The following is a 20,146-nucleotide window of genomic DNA, read 5'->3' as shown; positions in this document are numbered from 1 at the left end:
ATCAGGGTCTTGAGTCCTGAAAGTCCCCTCACCCCCAACCGCTGCCATGACAAAAACCCTACCCAGCTCTCTTGGCGCTCTCTGCTATCAACTGCAGTGTCAGACAGACAGACAGAATCCAAGCTTAAGCTCAAATTAACTCTTTGTTTTTACATCCAGGAGTCAATCTTCTCGTTGGTTTATGGGAGACTCCGAGATCTGAGCATAACATTGTCAAGTTTTTAGAAACTAGCATATATGGGGTTGTGTGCCCAACTACATGGGTTTTGGTTGATTCTAGAAAGTCAAGTTGACAGCCAAGATTAGCTATAACAGATTAACTTGAGTCCAGGAGTTCAAGGCTAGGCAGGTCAACATAATAGGAACTTATCTCCCGCCTGGCAGTGGTGGTGCACACCTTTAATCCCAGCACTCGGGAGGCAGAGGCAGGCGGATCTCTGTGAGTTCAAGGCCAGCCTGGACCGACAGCCTCCAAAACAATACAGAGAAACCCTGTCTTGTAAAACCAAAACAATAAAAAAAAAGAACTTATCTCCCAATTGGGGCAGGAAAACTAGGTGTAGTAGCACACGACTTTAATCCCAGTATTTGGGAGGCAGAGGCAGGCAGGTCTATAGATTCAATGTCAACCTGGTCTGTGCAGAGAGTTGCAGGCCAGCCAGAACTACAAGGTGAAACCCTGTCTCCACTGCGGGATGGGCAGATGACTCAGTGGTTAAGGGAACTCACCGCTCAACCATCAGGACCCAGTTCAGATTCTAGCGCTCACCATGGGTAACTCACAAACACTCGTAACTCCAGCTCCAAGGGATCCAAGATGCCCTTTTGGTCTCCGGAACAACTCACACACACGTGTGCACACATACAGGACACATACATAAAATAAGAATAATTTTAAGATGTAAATTAGTTAAATAAGTGAGTCTGGATGTGCGGCTCAGTGGCTCCACACCTGGCTGGCATGCATGAGGCCCGGGCCCTAGCTCGGCAAAAAACAAGTGTAAAAGAACATTACAGCTGAGTTTTTAAAGCTTCCTGTTGCTCTCTGGAGCAGTCCCCACTGATAACATCCTCTACCTCCAGCAAGTGTCTATTGAGCGTCGCATCTTACAAAACCGGGAAGATTTGAGGTTGTCTCTTCATGTCTGTCCTAGTTTTCCTCTAACTGTAGCGCCTTCATCTTGATGCAGAATAATGACTGTGCTTCCCAGCAAATGAGTGTGGCCTTGTGATCAGGTTGGCACCAAGACATGAGCAATTTGTGCCATCCTCCAAAAATCCATGTTAAAGCCTAATTCCCTGTGCAGTCTCGGGAGGCACTAGGGTCCCTGGGAGTAATTATTTCACGGGGACGAAGCATCCTCAGTGGGGCTGGTGCCTGTGGTGGTTAATTTGATTGGTAACTTGACAGGACGTGGAGTCACTAGGAGACAAAACTCTGTGTCTGTGGGAGAACTTCAAGATCTGGCTAACTGAGGTGGGAAGACCTGCCTCAGATGCAGATGGACCATTCCAAGGACTGGGATCTAAGGCTGAAAAGAGACAGAAAGAGAGCATTCACCCTCTCTCAGCCGGCGACACAATGTGACCCCCCACACACACTCTCCTGCTGCCCTATTTCCTCACCACAATGGAATCCACTTGGTTTTTCGAGACAAGGTTTCTCTGTGGCTTTGGAGCCTGTCCTGGAACTCTCTCTGTAGACCAGGCCGGCCTCAAACTCACAGAGATCTGCCTGCCTCTGTCTCCAGAGTGCTGGGATTAAAGGCGTGCGCCACCAAAGCCCGGCTAGAATCCACTTCTTATTGTAAGTCAAAGTGTAAAAAAGCTCCTTCCTTAGCCAGGTGGTGGTGGTGCACGCCTTTAATCCCAGCACTCGGGAGGCAGAGACAGGCGGATCTTTATGAATTCGAGACCAGCCTGGTCTATAAGAGCTAGTTCCAGGACAGCCTCCAAAGCCACAGAGAAACCCTGTCTCGAAAAAAACAAACAAAACAAAACAAAACAAAAAAAAGTTCCTTCCTTTTGTGGCTTTCATCCAGTACCAGTGCCTACTGGATCACAGAAACAAGAAGAGACCACGCTGTCCCTCATCAGAGAAGCCCCGGGGTTTGCCTTCTTTTCTCCATCAAATTGAGAGCTGGTGGCTATGACAAGGTTCTCATCAGATACAGAATCCAGCAGCCCCTCAACCTCGGAATTCCCAGCCTTTACAATTAAGAAAGTAATAGACCCCATAAGCCACCCAGTATTCAGTGCTAAAACAGAGTGAACATAGACTCCCCCCCCCACACACACATGCACATACACACATACACACAACCCAGACTGCTTCTTGGAACAGGGACACAGGGAAATGCCATCTTGGGTCACGAGGACCCAAGTTGCACCTTCCAAAGATAGCATCCCAAGACAGGAGGGGCCCACAGACCTGCATAGCCCCACTGAACTGAGCCTCCATGCTAGACTTCTATCTGATGTAGGTCACTGTGTGTGTGATCTGAGGGCAGCTCAGCCATATACCCCGTATACAACACAGAGAGACTGTTCCGGGCTCTGGGGACCAAAAAGGAGTAAAGAGGAACTTTATGTTCATTAAGATGTCCGTTACGCACCAGCAACATGTAGCCATTGGCAGCCCAGGCCTGGCCTAGGAGTGAGTGTCCTTACTCCATAGGGAAGGGTGACATGCTGGACAAGTTTTCTTGCTTTTTTGTTGTTTCAATTCCAAGGCGTGCCTGGAACTTGCTGTGTAGCTGAGGATGTCCTTGGTTCCCAGTCTTCCCGCCTCTCTCTCTCCTGAGTCCTGGGATTACGAGTGTCTGCCCTGATTTTAATTTTATTTCAAAGGTTAGAATGTCCACAACATTTCTAAGACTCGTGGATGCCTCTGAGATGCTCGTTCTTCCCTCCCCCTTGCTCTCCGTGCATCTGCAGAGCCATCAAAATACGCATGCAGTTATCTGTGTGTATCCTCAGGGGAGCGGCTCTGGGACCCATGGTAGATTCCAGATCTTACATAAAGTGATGAAGATGCTGAGCAAGTTGTTAGCTTAGTGGTCTAGAGAGAGCACTCTGCCAGCTCCGTACCAAACCATCCAATCGTGGGACTGTAAGGGAGGGGACCACAGGGAGGCAACAGGAAGACCTCCCCGTGCTCAGCGGCACTGGCTGCACCCTTGAAAGAGTTAGGATAGCAAATTTTAAGTTATACACACTTTTTAAAGAAATAATGTCACATTAAAAAAAAAACCTAACTTAAAATGTATCTCTTGTTCCCTTGGAAGAAATGCACTATTGTTTCTGCTTTCACTTAAGGAAATTATGAGCGCTGACAAGGTGCTTGCCAGGGAGCCTGGCCAACCTCAGTTTGCACCCAGGAATCCAGATGACTGATCCCCAAAGTGGCCACCCGTCTTCCACAAGCACAGCGACAGTGACGCAAACCCTGCCTCATAAGTAATTAAATGTAGTTAAACAATCATTTTAAATCTTGAACTCAGATTTAAGTGACACCCGCTGGGGTGTCTCTCAGCGGTAGAGTCCTTCCTAGCGTGTGTACGAGGTCTAGTGTTTGATTCTCAACAGTGAAAGAAGTAATAATAATTAATAAAATGATAATAATAATAATAACCCATGACAGTAACAATGGCATCTTGCGGCTTCTGAAACAGTGTCCAGAGCTGTGCAAGACTCTGAAGAGCAGGTAACAGGAAGTGAGGCTGGACCAGAAAGAGCAAAAGGAAGTTATCACCCCCCCCATTGTCTTCCACACTGTTTATGTAAAAATACTCCACCCTCTCGGATGTTTTGACTTTGGCATCCTACTTAGAGACCTGCCGGAAGCCCTCTGATGGACAACTTTACTCTTTGTCTCTGAAATCTCACCAGAGGTCAGTATCTGAGCAAGAGTTTTTAGTTTAGGACAAGAGAGCACGAAACAGGGTTTCCATGTGTTTCCTGCTTCATCACCTGAGATAGGATGTGACTTTGTGACTTCCCCAGATTACGAGGCAAGGGCCCCGTGAACTTTCTGTCTCTCCTGCCCCACCGGCTTGTGTGTGTGTGTGTGTGTGTGTGTGTGTGTGTGTGTGTGTGTGTGTGTGTGTGTGTATAAAGACCTGCCCTGGGCTCAAAGTTTGGGAAGCTATTATTCTCGGATGCTCTGTAACGCAAACAGCCTTTACATTCTCAGTGACTTTAACTGTAGATTGTTTGGCTGTAGCAATCTGCCACTGAGATTTGCCCCAGCCATTGTCTGTGTTTTAACCTCTGTGTCCATAGAAGGAACTAAAAAACAAACAAGAAAGAGAGAAAGGAGTTGCTAGATTACGGTTCAAAAACAGCAAAGAGCACCGGATGCTCTTACAAAGAGCCTAGGTTCCCATCGCTCACAGGGTGGTTCACAAACAACCAGGCCTCCATTTGCAGGAACTCGACACCCTCTTCTGCCTCAGTGGGACCAGTCATGCCTGCGACGCAATTACACATGGAAGGAAGGAAGGAAAACATTCATCGTGTGAAATAAAGTAGACTCTCGTCAAGGAACCTCTTTGCAACAGATGGAATCCACAATCACTCAAGACACAGAGCCGGGCCCAGCTAACTGGCACATCTGCAACCCAAGCCCTGCACCGAAGGCTCATGGGTATTTTCAAAAGGAGTAGACTGCAGGAATGGAAGCAACGGGGAGTTTGCTGTGAGGTTGCTTCCCCTAGAAATGCGAGAAGCTACACCCATGAAGTCACACCAGCATAACTATCTAACCATGACCCAAACAAGGATGACACCAATAGATACGCTAACATGGATGGGGGCAGTGTAACGAAAAATAAAAGGCCCAGAGACGGATTTTGGGGTTCAAGCTTCAAGCTGCAGATCAGGAAAGCAAAGCAGCCGGCCGCTAGCTCTTATGTCTACCTCAGACTGAAAGGCAATCCTGGCTCCACCAAACCTCAGACTGCTGCCTCTCCTTAGTGTGGCTGGAGAAACCTGATTCTGACTACTGAAGGCACTGCTTCTGTTTTTTATACTTCTCTAGTGCTGGGATTAAAGCTGCGACCTCTGTTTCTATTTTAGACTGATTCAACACTCATGTAGCCCTGGGTGACCTTGAACTCGGAGCTATCCATTTGCCTTTGTCTCCTGAGTCCTGGGACTAAAGGTGTGTACTACCACTGCCTGATCTCTGTAGCTTGAGGCTTGGCTTTCAGAATCCTCAGGCAAGCTTTAATAAATCATAGATAATATATCACTGCAGGGAAGGGAAATCATGAGGCCTCCACCCTAGACAAAGAACAGGGAACTAAGGAATGCTGAGAGGGAAAGAAATAATTTTCCCTAGAGAAGAACACACCAAATGACTATCTAATACCAATTGGTCATCCCTGAAAACATGCAAATAAATAACATTTATAAATATTGAGCAGGTTATATTTATGTGTGTGTTTCACAATTAAGGAAAAAAAAGTTGGCTAGGAGGTGGTGGTTGCGCACGCCTTTAAACCCAGAACTCTGTGAGTTCGAGGCCAGCCTGGTCTACAAAGAGAGTTCCAGGACAGCCTCCAAAGAAACCCTGTCTCGAAAGCCGGGCGTTGGTGGCGCACGCCTTTAATCCCAGCACTTGGGAGGCAGAGGCAGGCGGATCTCTGTGAGTTCGAGGCCAGCCTGGTCTACAAGAGCTAGTTCCAGGACAGCCTCCAAAGCCACAGAGAAACCCTGTCTCGAAAAACCAAAAAAAAAAAAAAAAAGGGGGGGGGGTGCCTGGAGAGATGGCTCAGAGATTAAGAGCACTGATTGCTCTTCCACAGGTCCTGAGTTCAATTACATGGTGGCTCATAAACATCTACAATTCAATCTGGGGCCCTCTTCCGGCTTGTAGGCAGAACACTGTATATGTGATTGATAAATAAATCTTTTTTTTTTTTTTTGAGACAGGGTTTCTCTGTGGCTTTTGGAGACTGTCCTGGAAATCGCTCTTGTAGACCAGGCTGGCCTCGAATTTACAGAGATCCGCCTGCCTCTGCCTCCGGAGTGCTGGGATTAAAGGTGTGCGCCACCACCGCCCGGCTTCAAATAAATAAATCTTAAAAAAGAAAAAGAAATGAAGGAAGGGAAATAAAAGGAAAAGAAGCCAAGAATTTGACATTTGAAAGAGAGCAAGGGGTAGTTCACGAGAGGGTTTGGAGGGAGGAAAAGAAAGGGACAATGGTGAACTTATGTCCCAGTATTGGGGAAGGAGAGGCAGGCGGACCTCTGAAACTGAGGTCAACCTGGTCTACACAGTGACTTCCAGGACAACCAGGGCTATGTAGAAAGACCCTGTCTCAAAAACAAACCACCAACAATAAGCACAGGCAGTCGTGCCAGCGAGACGGCTCAGTGGGTAGAGACGCTTGCTGCTCATGGATGCGATGGCCCCACAGAGCTGCTCTCCGTGTTAAACTTCTAAACTCACGGAGGTTGAGTCTGACTGGTTGTGCTTGCCTCGAGAGGGACCTCTTCTGTCGCTCTCTTCTCCACACTTTGTATACTTTCAGATTTTCATTCACTCAGCGTACGTTGATGTAGGAACTTCCGGACCATGCTCCCTGGTGGTCTAGTGGTTAGGACTCGACTCACCGCCGTGGCCTGGGTTGGAATCATGTGAGCAGTCTCTCCTTGATAGGCAGTGGTGGCACAGATCTTTTTCTTTTTTCTTTTTTAGTTTATTTATTATGTATACAGTGTTCTCTCTGCATGTATGCCTGCAAGCCAGGAGAAGCATCAGATCTCATTACAGATGGTTATGAGCCACCATGCGGGTGCTGGGAACTGAACTCAGGACCTCTGGAAGAGCAGCCAGTGCTGTTAACCTCTGAGCCATCTCTCCAGACCTGGTGGCACAGACCTTTAACTCCAGCACTCAGGAGTCAGAGGCAGGCGGATCTCTGTGAGATCAAGCTCAGCCTGGTCCACAGAGAGAAGGTTGTTACACAAAGAAACCCCGTCTGGGAAAAGAAAAAACAAATAAAACAAAGAACTTGTGGACATCTATTTTATACTTTAAAGCAAACACTCTGTTACTCAAGCTGCCCACGCTTTCACCACGGAGATCTTACATTTCTCTTCACATAAGTGAAAAAATGATGACAAATGAACGGAGACCACATGTCACTGTGTGTGTGCATGCCCTGTGCCAGAGCCTTTAGCCTTGATATTTATTTTGGGTGCTGTTCAATCCTAGCTTATTGAATCTCTCCGAACGCCAGTGTCTTCTACTTTTTAAACTATTGTGTTTGTATGTCTGGAGGGCTGGTATGTCCTGGGGAGTGCAGGTGCCCACAGAGACAGAAGAAGGCGTCAGATCCCCTGGAGTTTCAGCCCTGATGAGAACCACCCTGTGTGAGTACTTGAAATGAGCCCTGGTCAAGAGGTCAGTTACAGGCTCTTAAACCACTGAGCCAATCCCTGAGTTTCCCAGTCTGCATACTGAGGATAAAGCCTCATTCGCAGGCTTTGGGTGAGGATCACAGACAGCATTAGCAAGAGCTTCGAGAAGGAGCACAGCGGTTACATTCATAGACACGGGAATGAGTAGTGGTCGCCAAGGTGGGGTAGGGGAACCTGACGTTGTTCAGCAGGGACAGCCTCCATGCTGGGTGACAGAAGGTTGTGGAGATGAGGTCGTGTGGAGAGGCCAGATGAGTGCCCTTTGTGTCACCTAAGTGTAGATTGGAAAGTGATTAAAACAGTAAATTTGCATTCCGTTTTGCCACAGTAAAAGGTAATTTTTTCGCTGTTGAAAATGTATAAGACAGTTTTTAAAAGCCTTTCAAAGTCCTTAGTAACCCAGGCCAACAAAATAACTCAGGGAATAAGGATGCTTGCCATCGAACCCGACGACCTGAGTTTGAGCCCAGAATCCACACTGGGGGGGGGGGTACGGGGCAAGAGAGAGCACACCTTGCCCATGTAAACAAACAAACAAATGTAAAAACAAATTAGTCCTTAGTAGACCCTCAGGAACCACTTCCAGTCTTTTAAAACCTTGTATCTAGGGGAGAGAGAGGTTGGTCAGTGGTTAGAGAGGTTGCTCAGTGGTTAGAGAGAGAGGTTGCTCAGTGGTTAGGAGCACTTGTTGCTCTTGCAGAGGACCTGGGTTTGATTCCCAGCACCTGCATGACAGCTCACAACTGTCTGTAATTCTAGTTCCATGGTTGAGAGGTTCAGGCATTACGCTGGCCTGCCCTGCTACCTGGCAGAATGCATTCAGGCAGCACTCTGGTCAGCCCAGGGTTCCATGAGAACCAGTCAGCACGCAGGTGCAAAGGACCCCTTTAAAGGACTGACCCCTGCCTGCTTACAAACAAACAAACAAAAAACAACACATGGGACCAACCCAAAGGGCACCACCACACATGCTAGTGGAACACACACACACACACACACAATAACAGAAATAAATATAAATAAGATTTTAAAAACTTTGTATCTATTTCCCCCATAGTGTCCACAACTCAGTAGAGGCCACGGATGAGGACAGAAAATAAAAGACCTATTTGAATTGTTTATTTATTTTGTTTTTTCGAGACAGGGTTTCTTTGTGTAGCCCTGGCTGTCCTGGAACTCACTCTGTAGACCAGGCTGGTCTCGAACTCAAGAGACCCGCCTGCCTCTGTGATTAAGATGTATTTTCATTCTCTCTTCAAAAGATGCCTTTAGTGCTGAATTGAAGTCTAACTTCTGGGCTAACAGATACATGCTATCAAACTTAGAAAGCGCATCCAGATATTTCGTTATTACAAAAACAAAAACAAAAAACAAACAACAACAACAACAACAAAAAACCTGACACCTTTCTGCTCTGTGCCGTCACTGCCTACCCTTCAGTGTCCTCCCCTGGGCTCGGGGTTTCCAATTCCGTGTATAAGGTTGTCATTCTCCCTCTTCTCTGTTTGCCCTTCCTTGGGGTTAAATATTCCCCCAGATCTTACAGAAACCATACGGAAACATTTTAGTCCCTGGACATCTTCAGTTTTTAAAAAACAACCCCTTGTGAGTCCCAGTCCTCACCAGACACTGGGAGCAGGTTACCGGGAAAAGGGGTGCTCGGGGTCTTCGCTGGCGACTCCCCCAGGGAGCCCCTACCACCCCCATCCTAAGGCCCCTGGCGGATGAAGCGGCCGCGCCAGTGTCCTCCCCTGGCTTCCTCGAAACCAGACATGGCAACCTCACTCGTGGAGCTAGCTGTCCCGGGCCCTTGGAGTCGGGAGTTGAGGAAAGGGAGACCCTGGGGAAACTGGGGGTGCGGTGGGGCGGGCTCGCTGGGATCATCCCGCACGCCGCGAGCTGCTCCGCAGCGGGGACAGCCTCCCGGGGGCGCAGCCGCCACCGCCACCCTGGAGGGCCCTGAGCTTCCCGCTCCGCCCGTGACCCCTCCGGGTTTCCTTTTGTCCCTTCTCCACTCTGGACGCGCACCCCTCCCCGTCGTCTCCACTCCACCCTCCGCTTCCTCCAGGCCCTGTGCCCGTCCCTGGCCCTCCCGCTCCTCCCACCCCCGGGGGTAGGGGGTGGAGCGCAGGTCCCCGAGTCCCCGCCCCTCTCCGCCCCGCCCCTCCCCGCCCCTGCTTTTAAACCTGGCGCGCAGCGTGTAGGTGATCGCGCAGGGCGAGCAGGGCCTGGAGCCGTCGGGTTGCGGGGCTCGCGTGCCGCCCGCACCATGAGATTCCAGGCGGCTGCCGGAGCCCGGGAGGCGCGGGGACTCCTCTGCCACTGTCCCGGGGATGATCCCGGAAGGCCAGCGCTGCCTCGAGGGCCCGAAAGGTGAGGGTGTCCCTACGGCCCCCGGTGGAGGTGCACCCACCCAGACACGGAGCGAGACGCACCACCGCAGAAGTCCCGCCTGAAGTGCAGGGACCCCCGCGGACACCTGGCGAGGAAAGGGGCCAACGCGTGTGCGTTTGGAGCATCAGAAGCTCGTCCAGCAGGGAGACGCTGCTGGGACCTGGGGTCGGGTGGGAGGCTCTGCGCAACTTGGGTCCTGCGCGCTCTATCACCAGGCAACTGTCTCTCTCTCTTCCCTACACCGGGACTCCGGGCTTGCCCCTCCCTGGGACCCAGCTATCTTTTAAAAGCTGTGAAGTTCGAGGGAATCAAATTAGCCGGGGAGGAGGGGAGGGCGCAGCTTGGTGATGGAGAGGCACATCGCCCCTCGGCGGCGCGGAGCGCTGTAGCATCAAGACCAACAGGCAGTAAGGGAAAGTTTTGAGGTGTCACCGGGAGCTTAGCTGGGAGAAAAATAACCTCGGCTGATGCCCGCCCCAGGGATGAACGGTGTTAGATCAGGCCCTGGAAGCAGAGGGCAGGGACTTCTGCAGGAGACGGGGACACGTAAGGTGCTGGCTGGCCCGCCCGCCTGCAGACGCGGTGCAGACGGCTATACTCTGGTAGGAGCTTTTTTAAGGGGCAGCAGAAATGCCCGGGGTTCAGTCTCCTGGCGCTTGTTTCCAGTTCCTCTCCAGCTCTGTGGAGACCGTGGATGCCGCGTCCGGGAGATTCCGAGCTGACCACAAACGGAAGCCCGGTAAGTTAAATGGTGGGTGTGGTAAGTGCCAGAAAGTGGCACGGCGTCTATAGTAATCAAAAAACAAAAAAACAAAACAAGGAAGACCGGAAAGGTCTCCTCCTCCATCTCGCCTCGCTCGGTCTTCTAACCCACAAGTGCCCGGAGGTCTAACAGGTAGAGCCTGAGGGAGCAGAGGTGCTAATGGGCCCATTGGGCTCCTCCTGATTGCTTCTCCATCCTTGAAAAGAAACCACCGAGAACATAGCTGTTGCGTGGTAATTACTCGTGTGTGTGTGTGTGTGTGTATGGGGGGTGTTGCCTCTTCTCTAAACCAGCCGGTGGAGAAGGGAGGGGCAAAACCCAGCCCCCTTCGAGAAAAGCTGTCTGTCCCTTGAGCAGGGCTGCTGGTGCCACTGCACAAAGAAAGACAGACCTGACCTGAGATCCACCTCCGAGTGCCCGGGAGGGGCAGTTAAGAGCCCCCTCCCAGCGTCTGGCCCCTTAAAAAAAAGCACTTTCGGCCCTGTCTGCAAGAGCTCCGGGAGGAACTGTCGTCTGTGCAAATACACTCAAGCCGAGAGCTTTGTAGGCAAAGATCGATTGCCACTACTATCCGTTTATCTTTGCATTGTTACTTAATTGCTTTTAACTTGTTAAGGTAATGACTTGCTCACATTTGTTACGGTTTCAAATATAAGTTAGCTTTTAGAACAAAGGACTGAGCCTGATTAGGGAGGGGACTATGAATTTCATTTGCTTTACGCCTGTGGGACACAGCTTAAAGTACAGATGCGTGTAAGACAAATGGGGTGTGGGGAAGCAGCCCTCCTCACTCTCTTACATTTAAGTTAGCGTCTTTGAATACAGGGCGCTTTAATTCAGTTAGCATCTATTTGCTTAAGAATGAAGAAAATAAAGGAGTAGCAGTCTAATAAGTAATGTTTTAGCCCTAATTATTACCACTCCAAATTTCTAAGCGATGGGAGAGATTTTCTATTCTATTGCATCCAGACCCAAATTCTTAGGAGTCAGATTTTAAAGGGGACGCTCACAAGTTACTGAATTTTCCTGAAACTGAAACACGACTGTGGGGTCGCTCATTTGCACGAGAGTCCAGAAGTACTAGACAGCGGCCAGCCTCCAGCAGGTAGCGTCTCCTCTGTTCTGATGAGAACACCCCTTGGGGTGACTGGTATTAAGGCACAGCCCTTTCTAGCTGACTGCACTTCACAAAGCAGCCGCATCCAGGATTTGGGTGGGTGGGGGAGCCTGGTGTTCTGTACTGGTTGTGGAACTGGCTGCCTTCCCACACCCTTGTCAGGGCGGGATTCGGGATCCACCCCTGGGTCTTACATTGTCACTAGGTCCCAGCTTTACCAGGGAGCCAAATTCCCTGGTAAGAGAAAAAAACGTAGTCTCTGTAGAGGTCACAGCCTGGTTCTCTGCAGGCCTCGTGAATCCGGCTCCCCTGAGCGAGTCAGGTGAGTGCGCTTGGCTGCATCCAGAGCTCTGGTTAATAACACCCCCTTTTGACAAAGCAGGACAGTACCTCAGCCCAAGTCTCCATGCCATTTTATAGAGAATTATGAGGGGCACTGAGGCTTGGTGAACCTGTCCCAGGACTTCCAGCAAGCAGACTGAAATTACAATAAGATATAAAGTCACTTGTACCCACTTGGTACCGGTAGAGAAGCTGTACCCTGGACTGGGAAAAAGTGATAGACCAATTTTTTTTTTTTTTTTTGGTTTTTCGAGACAGGGTTTCTCTGTAGCTTTGGAGGCTGTCCTGGAACTCACTTTGTAGACCAGGCTGGCCTCGAACTCACAGAGATCCGCCTGCCTCTGCCTCCTGAGTCCTGGGATTAAAGGCATGCACCACCAACGCCCGGTGTGATAGACCAATCTTAGAAAAAAGTTTTTTCTTTTGTCCTTGAGGATGGAACCTGGCAACTGGCGTACCTGGTGACAAACCGGTCCTATCACTGTGCCGCTTGACAGCCCCTAGCCTTGATGCTTCTGGGCCTCAGTGCGTTTCCTCCCTGGCCACTTGTCCACACTGCCAGGACCTGGGCCCGTACTACTATCCAGGCTTCCCACACAGCCTTGCAGTCAGAGGCCCTTGGCTGAAACTCTCTGCCCTGCCTGTTCTTTGGAGCTTAAAAGATGCACACACCTTAAGCATGGTGCTTAGCTGGTTTGCTTTTCTAGTCCCATTTAATTACCAAAGTGTGGGTCCTTCAGTGCTTCCGTCCCCGAGAGCCCATCTTTCTCTAAGATGTTCTTGAGAGCCAGGTGTGGGGGCTCATGCTTGTCATCCCAGCACTTGGGGGGGACCTCAGAAAAATCGAGGCCAGCCTGGTTTCTGTAGTGAGACCGTGCCCTGAAAAGTCAAAAGGAGAAAGAAAACGGCATGGGAAGGTTGAGGGCACGTACGTTTGTGGGGAGATGAGAGGTATTGCACTACCCCAGTGTAGTCAGGACGGGACACCTGCAGGAAGCAGCCTCTCTGGTCAGAATGCACTTCGCCATCCATCACAAGGTGCATTGTGCCCAGCCACAGTCATCTTCAGCCAGACGCGATTGCCTGCAGCGTGAATGTCCCCGTTTAGGGACTGCTTAAAATTACAGATGGCTAGCCGGGCATTGGTGGCCCACGCCTTTAATCCCAGCACTCGGGAGGCAGAGGCAGGCGGATCTCTGTGAGTTCGAGGCCGGGCTGGACCGATAGCCTACAAAACAATACAGAGAAACCCTGTCTCGAAAACCAAAAAAAAAAAAAAAAAAAGAAAGAAAGAAACAGAAGATTGTAGAGAGAAGCCTTTTCCTTGCCAGCCTCTTGGTTTTTCCCCACCAGTTGCCTGGGCTCTGCCACGTTGTAATCCCCAAATAATTATGAAGCTGTTGGCCTTGCTTGTTTCTTACTGGCTAGCTCTGACTTAAGTATTTATCCCATAATTGTTAATCTAAGTATTTCTCTTACCAGAGAAAGGGTCCGGGCTTCTTACCCCTATGGCGGCTACATCGTGACTCCCTGTGTTTCTCTTTCCCAGAGTCCTCCTGGACTCCTAGTCCCACCTATCTTGCTTCCCTATTGGCCAACAGTGCTTTATTGACATATACACAGGACTTCCCCCATCAGACGATGGAGACCAGAGCATTGAACCCGTCTTAAAAGTTGATCTCTGGGGCCGAACCCAGCTCTTTTAATTCATGCTCAGAAATTTGCCTCTATTTGCAGTCTTTAAGATCAACCCCAAGCTAAGAACTTAGTGCTGGCAGAACTCTGGAGATCTCTCTGCCATCCCTGTGTCTCGTTCATTTCACCTGGGCTCCCTTATCTGTCCTGTTTCCCTGCCCTCCTGCTTCAATCTCCCAGGAAAGTCCCATGCCTGGGGAAAGATTCTCATGTATGCAAGTAACACAGTGTAAAGTGTGAGGTGATAAGACTTGTTATTCTAAGTAAGGAGGAGGGCCACACGTGGTCTTTAGGTAGCGACATCTGTGACAGTGTGGCTAACGCCCACGCCTTTACATCTTTATCATTGACATTATTCGTTATTATTGCCTTATACTCATTGTACATGATGCTGGGTTTCACAATGACAATTTTTAAATTTTTAAAAAATTTTTTGGTTTTACGAGACAGGGTTTCTCTGTATTGTTTTGTAGGCTATCGGTCCAGCCCGGCCTCGAACTCACAGAGATCCGCCTGCCTCTGCCTCCCGAGTGCTGGGATTAAAGGCGTGTGCCACCAACGCCCGGCCACAATGACAATTTTTTTCCCAGACATAGAATGCATATTCCGTTCCTTTTGTCTTCCCTATAGTCTCCCCTCCCACTAGTCTCCTTTCCCTCTGTCCCTTCTGCTTTCCTGTCTCGTGTGTGTGTGTGTGTGTGTGTGTGTGTGTGTGTGTGTGTGTGTGTGTGTGTATGTGTATGTGTGTGTGTATATGTGTGTGTTTACCTGGACATACACACAAACATGTGTATATACATACAAAAACATACACACTCAGGTGGTTTACACAGCTACCTAAAATCTAGGACCTAGGCTCAGTGGGCAAAGTGACTGCTGTGCAATTATGAGAATCTGAACTCTGATCCCCAAAACTCACCTACAAAGTTTGGTACACACTAGGGACTGAGACAGGGGACTCTCAGAGCTTGTTGGTAAGCCAGTCTAGCTAAATAGGTGAGAAACCCCCGCCTCAGCAAGAGACCCTGACTCAAAAACTTTGGGGGGGGGGAGACACTGGACATGAACCTCTGGTCTCCACACACACTCAAGAGCAAGCATGCTTGCACATACACCATGCTTCCCCCCACTACACACACACACACACACACACACACACACACACACACACACACACACACACACACACGGATTTAAGGTCTGACCTCTCACCGTACCTGGACTACTGTGGATAAACATTCTAGGAAGCAGAACCTGTGACACACACAAGTGTCAACCCTGAGGTTCTAGTACTGTCAGCAGTCGCTACAAACGGCTTAACTTGTATCTTTAAAACTTCAAGATGGTGGCCAGGTGGTGGCGGCACACACCTTTAATCCCAGCACTTGAGAAGCAGAGGCAGGTGGATCTCTGAGTTCGAAGCCAGCCTGGTCTACAGAACGAGTTCCGGGACAGGCGCCAAAGATACACAAGAGAAAACCTGTCTCTAAAACAAAACAACAACAAATCTTCCATGGTACAGTCTGTGACTCCTTGACTACATCTGTGTTTCCATGTTTGTCTTTGCAGTGTGAGCCTTGGGGGAACCAACAAACTTTAGGATCAAAGGGAGCCTTTGGATTCCAGCACCCTGTCAGGTAATATGCTGCTTCATGGTAAAAAGCCTGCGATGTCTAGATGTTAACACACATTAGCATTTCCAACAAACTGGATGATTAAATTTGTTATTTATCTAGTATCATTTTGTTTCCTTACCAAAGAGTCTCAAGGATATTTTGTTATATTTCTAGAATCTGTTCATAATTTCATGCATTCAGTGTTTCATTACAAGCTGGGACTGGCTAGGCAGTGGTGGTGCACACCTTTAATGCCAGCACTCGGGAGGCAGTCAGGCAGATGTGAGTTTGAGGTCAGCCTGGTCTACAGAGTGAGTTCCAGGACAGCCAGGGCTACACCGAGAAACCCTGTCTCTAAAGACCAAAAAAAAAAAAAAAAAAAGAAAAAAAGAAAAAAAAAGAAAAGAAAAGAAAAAAGAAGGAAGGAAAGGAAAACAAAGCTGTGTGCTCGCTTCGGCAGCACAAATACTAACCCTGGAACGATACAGAGAAGATTAGCATGGCCCCTGTGCAACACTGACAGGCAAATTCGTGAAGCGTTCCACATTTAAAAAAGAAAAGAAAAACAAAGCTGGGATTGACCATATGACAAATCCTACTTGCTCTTCAAACTCACTGGCGAATACGTCCACATAGTCGCCTGACTTTAAACGTGGACCAGCCTAAGCCTTGCTTTTATTTCTGTTTTCGATGCATTGATGCATTTTGCATGTTTCCCTGTCTACTGCAGGGCTCTGACCACACTGGCACACAGGCTGGGCAGGACTGGGTGTGGGGATGGACCCCAGCATGGCAGGGTATTTGGCAGTGCTTCCGGCTCCTGCCCAGAAACACCAGGAGCTGGGGAAGCACCGACCCACTGGGGTCTTAGGAAGCTATAACCAGTGTATGCTCTCTTCCTGTCCTCTAACCGGGAAAGGGGACACTAACTAAAGCCAGCAGCAATCAGTTGACACAACTGACACCGATTCCTCAGAAGACCATGGGATAAGGAGGAGCAAATGAATTATTAAGTGAAAAACATTAAGAGATTATTGGGGACATTCAAAAATTATTTTTAAAAACTTTTTATAATAACTAGAATCTCCTGTTTTAGAAAACTTGAAACTTGGGGGCTCCAATTTTTTTGGGGGGGTTTTCGAGACAGGGTTTCTCTGTAGCTTTGGAGGCTGTCCTGGAACTAGCTCTTGTAAACCAGGCTGGCCTCGAATTTACAGAGATCCGCCTGCCTCTGCCTCCCGAGTGCTGGGATTAAAGGCGTGTGCCACCAATGCCTGGCCCGGCTCCAATTTTTATATTTAACTTTTTCCCTTCCTGCCTCTCCCCCTTTCCTCCCTCCCTCCCTCCCTCCCTCCCTCCCTCCCTCCCTCCCTCCCTCCCTCCCTCCCTCCCTCCCTCCCTCCCTCCCTCTTTCCTCCTCTCTGTCTTTCCCCAAGAGAGAGAGAGGGAGGGAGGAACCCATCTCTACTTCATGTCTGGAACAGTCAGTTACTCCTCCAGGCCAGAAGGACGTATGGGGGAGGGGGGGACGGACACATTTCCCCTCCCGGAGGGCTCAGGTCTTCCATCTGACGGAAAGTGGGCCTTTTAAGATTAGAGCCCAGTTGGGGCTGGAGAGATGGCTCAGTGTTTAAGAGCACTGACTGTTCTTCCAGAGGTCCTGAGTTCAATTCCCGGCAACCACATGGTGGCTCACAACCACCTTGAATGAGATCTGGTGCTCTCTGCTGGCATGCAGGCAAAAGACTATATACACAATAAATAAATAAAAAAATTAGAGCCCAGTTAATGTTGACGTCTCTACTGTGGGTCTAAGTTGATCAGTGTGGGTTTATTAACTAGTGCCTCAGCAGGTGTCCCGGTCCATGCTCTGGTAACTTAAAAAAAAGCACCGTGTACAGGGAAAGCAAGAGTGGGACAGAAATGGCGGCATTAAGTGCTTCTGCCAGGAGCTTTTTAAGGTGGTACTAACGGCTCCTTTGTTTCTTTGATATTAGACTCTACTTACCCCTTTCAAAGCGTCAAGAATACCTGCAGAGCTCTGGGGAGAAAGTGCTGGCCAGCTTCCCAGTGCAAGCCACCATTCATTTCTACAACGATGAATCGGAGTCGGGGTCTGAGGAGGAGGAAGAGGGAGCCCAGGCCAGTCATCCTCAGTGCCGGGAGCAGGAGGACAGTGCCGTGGCCCTGGAAGACAGGACAGAGTAGAGCTGGCAAGCCTATAGGGGGGAAGGGATGGCCTCAGGGTGACTCTGCAGGGGACAGTGAGTGCTCCAGCAAATGAAGTGAGTCTCCCATGCTGGTCCCCCTGTTCCCACCCACGCTGGCCCGTCACCCCTCCTCTCCTGGGAACAGCCATGCCAGGACTCAGACTCTTGTCCAGTTTCCTCTGATGGGAGGTCAGAGGCAGTGACTCTGCCCAGCACCTGCAGAAGCCGGGGACCTCACTTTTTTGATTTCCTGCTCTCGTGTGTGTGTGTGTGTGTGTGTGTGTGTGTGTGTGTGTGTGTGTGTGTGTGTTCCTATGTATGTGTTCCTGTGTCTGTATGTCCGTCCATCTGGGACTTCTCCCAGCACCTACAAAAACCAGGGACTTTGCTTTTACTTTTGATTTCCTGGTTTTGTGTGTGTGTGTGCACCTGCGTGTATGTGTGTGTCTGTCTATATGTGTGTTCCTGTGTATGTGTGCTTGTCTGTCTGTGATCCATGCCTTTGGGGAAGGGTGCCTGATGGAGGTCCCTGTCAACACAAACTGTTCTCAGGAAGAAGGGGTTCAGAGCTCACTCAGCTCTCACCCCAAAAGTCACTGCTTCATCAGCACACCCTCCTTTGCCCAGAGACCCATTACTAATAATTAGATATAAACTCCCATTTTAATGGTTCATTTGAGTGCTCAGTAGCTGTCTGAAAAAATATTCTTTTACTTGTGAAAAAAATGCAATGCTGAATATTCCCACTGGAATAAGAAGCAAGAAGACGTGATCCTTTGAGGGATAAAAGAGACGTTTCCCAGAACTGGGTAAGAGCTGTGTGTGTAAGTGTTTAAGTTGTAAAGGGTTAATTTTTCTGACTTGGTGACCAGTATGATCTTGTTGTTTGCATGGAATGACACTATTTTTAATTAAAGTATCTTGTGTAAAATTACTTTGAGTTTTATCATTTGACAACCCAAGGACTGTGCTCCTCAAAGTTTCCCTGAATTATCTTACACTGTCTTCCTGTATATACCACTTTGTATGAATTTTGACTTGGAATAAATATTTCAAAAGATCATTTGATAATCATCTTTTTGGGTAAGATGTTCTTATAGCAAATCAGCTCCTGTTCTAAAGATTTTAAAGGTTTTTTTTAAATACATATTTAGCTCACATTATTTTCACAAATGCAAGAAGAGGTCAGAACAATGGCTCAGTAGGTTAAAAAAAAAAAGCACTTACTGCCAAGCCAGACACCTGAGTTTGAGCCTCCAGAACTGGAGTGGTAGAGAGAACCAGGTAGGGGGCTGGAGAGATGGCTCAGCAGTTAAGAGCGCTGGCTGTTCTTCCAGAGGACCCAGATTCAATTGTCAGCACCCCCACGGCAGCTCACAACTGTCTGTAACTCCAAGATCAGACAAACATGTAAGCAAAACACCAATGCACAGCCGGGCGTTGGTGGCGCACGCCTTTAATCCCAGCACTTGGGAGGCAGAGGCAGGTGGATCTCTGTGAGTTCGAGGCCAGCCTGGTCTACAGAGCGAGTTCCAGGACAGCCTCCAAAGCCATAGAGAAACCCTGTCTCGAAAAACCAAAAAACAAAAAAACAAAAACAAAAAAAAAACAAAACACCAATGCACATAAAATAAAAATGAATTTTTTTAAAAAGAGACAACTAATTCCTGCTAGATGTCCTCTGACCTCGAGGCATATACAGTGACATGCGCACCCGTACCACACACATACACAGGATGAATGAGTGAATGAATGAATGATAACAAAAAGCATAACAAGTCCTGACTCCCAGGCCTGTCATCCCAGATACTTAGAGGTTGAGGCAGGAGGGGCACAAGCTCAAAAGCCTGCTATGGTTACAGCGTGGGGCTAAGGCAAGCTGGGTACTCAGTGACACTTTCTCAAAAGAACAAAAATACAGGAAGAGTTAGGGATACAGCTCATTGGTACAGTGCTGGCTAGGCATGCAAGAGGCCCTGGGTTCATTAATAGTGACATGCACATACACACACACATGCACGCACGCACACACACACGCACATATGCACAAAAAACAAAATAGGCTGGAGAGATGGCTCAGCGATTAAGAGCACTGCCTGCTCATTCAAAGGTCCTGAGTTCAATTCCCAGCAACCACATGGTGGCTCACAACCATCTGAAATGAGATCTTGCACCCTCTTCTGGCCTGCAGGCATACATACAGACAGAACATTGAATACATAATAAATCTTTAAAAAACAAAATAACTACACCTTCACCAAATGCCACATTAAAAGAACTGCAAACAATACACGAACTGTAACAAACCTAGCAGCCCAGACAGCTACAAAGTAAAAGGCATTCTTAGTGTCCTCCCTTCCTGCCTCCCGGTAACAAACATCAAATGTTATTTCAGGCAGGGCCTCACTAAACATCTCTGGCTGGTCTGGATGTCTCCATGTAGACCAGGCCAACCCCAGACTCGCAGAGACCAGCACCTCTTCCTCAAGGGCTGGGGTTAAAGTGCAGTTCTACTTCCCCACCGAATGGCTTTGTTTCTGTTTCCTAGCTTTGTTCAAACTGCTCCATCCTTTAAAAA

General features: G+C 48.8%; 1 protein-coding gene and 1 non-coding gene across 2 annotated transcripts; both read left to right on the top strand.

The window, feature by feature from the left end:
* Positions 1-9,627: 9,627 nt before the first annotated feature.
* Positions 9,628-18,631, top strand: Ripply3 (ripply transcriptional repressor 3). Its single transcript, XM_040750425.1, has 4 exons — positions 9,628-9,804; positions 10,492-10,564; positions 15,312-15,379; positions 17,356-18,631. The coding sequence occupies exons 1-4, from the start codon at positions 9,701-9,703 to the stop codon at positions 17,564-17,566; spliced, it is 456 nt and encodes a 151-aa protein (XP_040606359.1). The 5' UTR covers positions 9,628-9,700; the 3' UTR covers positions 17,567-18,631.
* Positions 15,803-15,909, top strand: LOC121142110. Its single transcript, XR_005879117.1, has one exon. It is a non-coding gene; the product is annotated as a U6 spliceosomal RNA (small nuclear RNA).
* Positions 18,632-20,146: the final 1,515 nt, after the last annotated feature.

The sequence above is a fragment of the Mesocricetus auratus genome, unplaced genomic scaffold (genome assembly GCF_017639785.1).
Source record: "Mesocricetus auratus isolate SY011 unplaced genomic scaffold, BCM_Maur_2.0 Super-Scaffold_100008, whole genome shotgun sequence".
NCBI lineage: Eukaryota > Metazoa > Chordata > Mammalia > Rodentia > Cricetidae > Mesocricetus > Mesocricetus auratus.
This window is presented reverse-complemented; position numbering and strand designations above follow the sequence as displayed.

Coding starts and splice junctions, on each gene's coding strand:
- Ripply3 (XM_040750425.1), top strand. CDS start 9,701: ATGAGATTCCAGGCGGCTGCCGGAGCCCGGGAGGCGCGGGGACTCCTC. Junction 10,565..15,311: donor TGACCACAAACGGAAGCCCG/GTAAGTTAAATG, acceptor TTGTCTTTGCAG/TGTGAGCCTTGGGGGAACCA. Junction 15,380..17,355: donor GGATTCCAGCACCCTGTCAG/GTAATATGCTGC, acceptor CTTTGATATTAG/ACTCTACTTACCCCTTTCAA.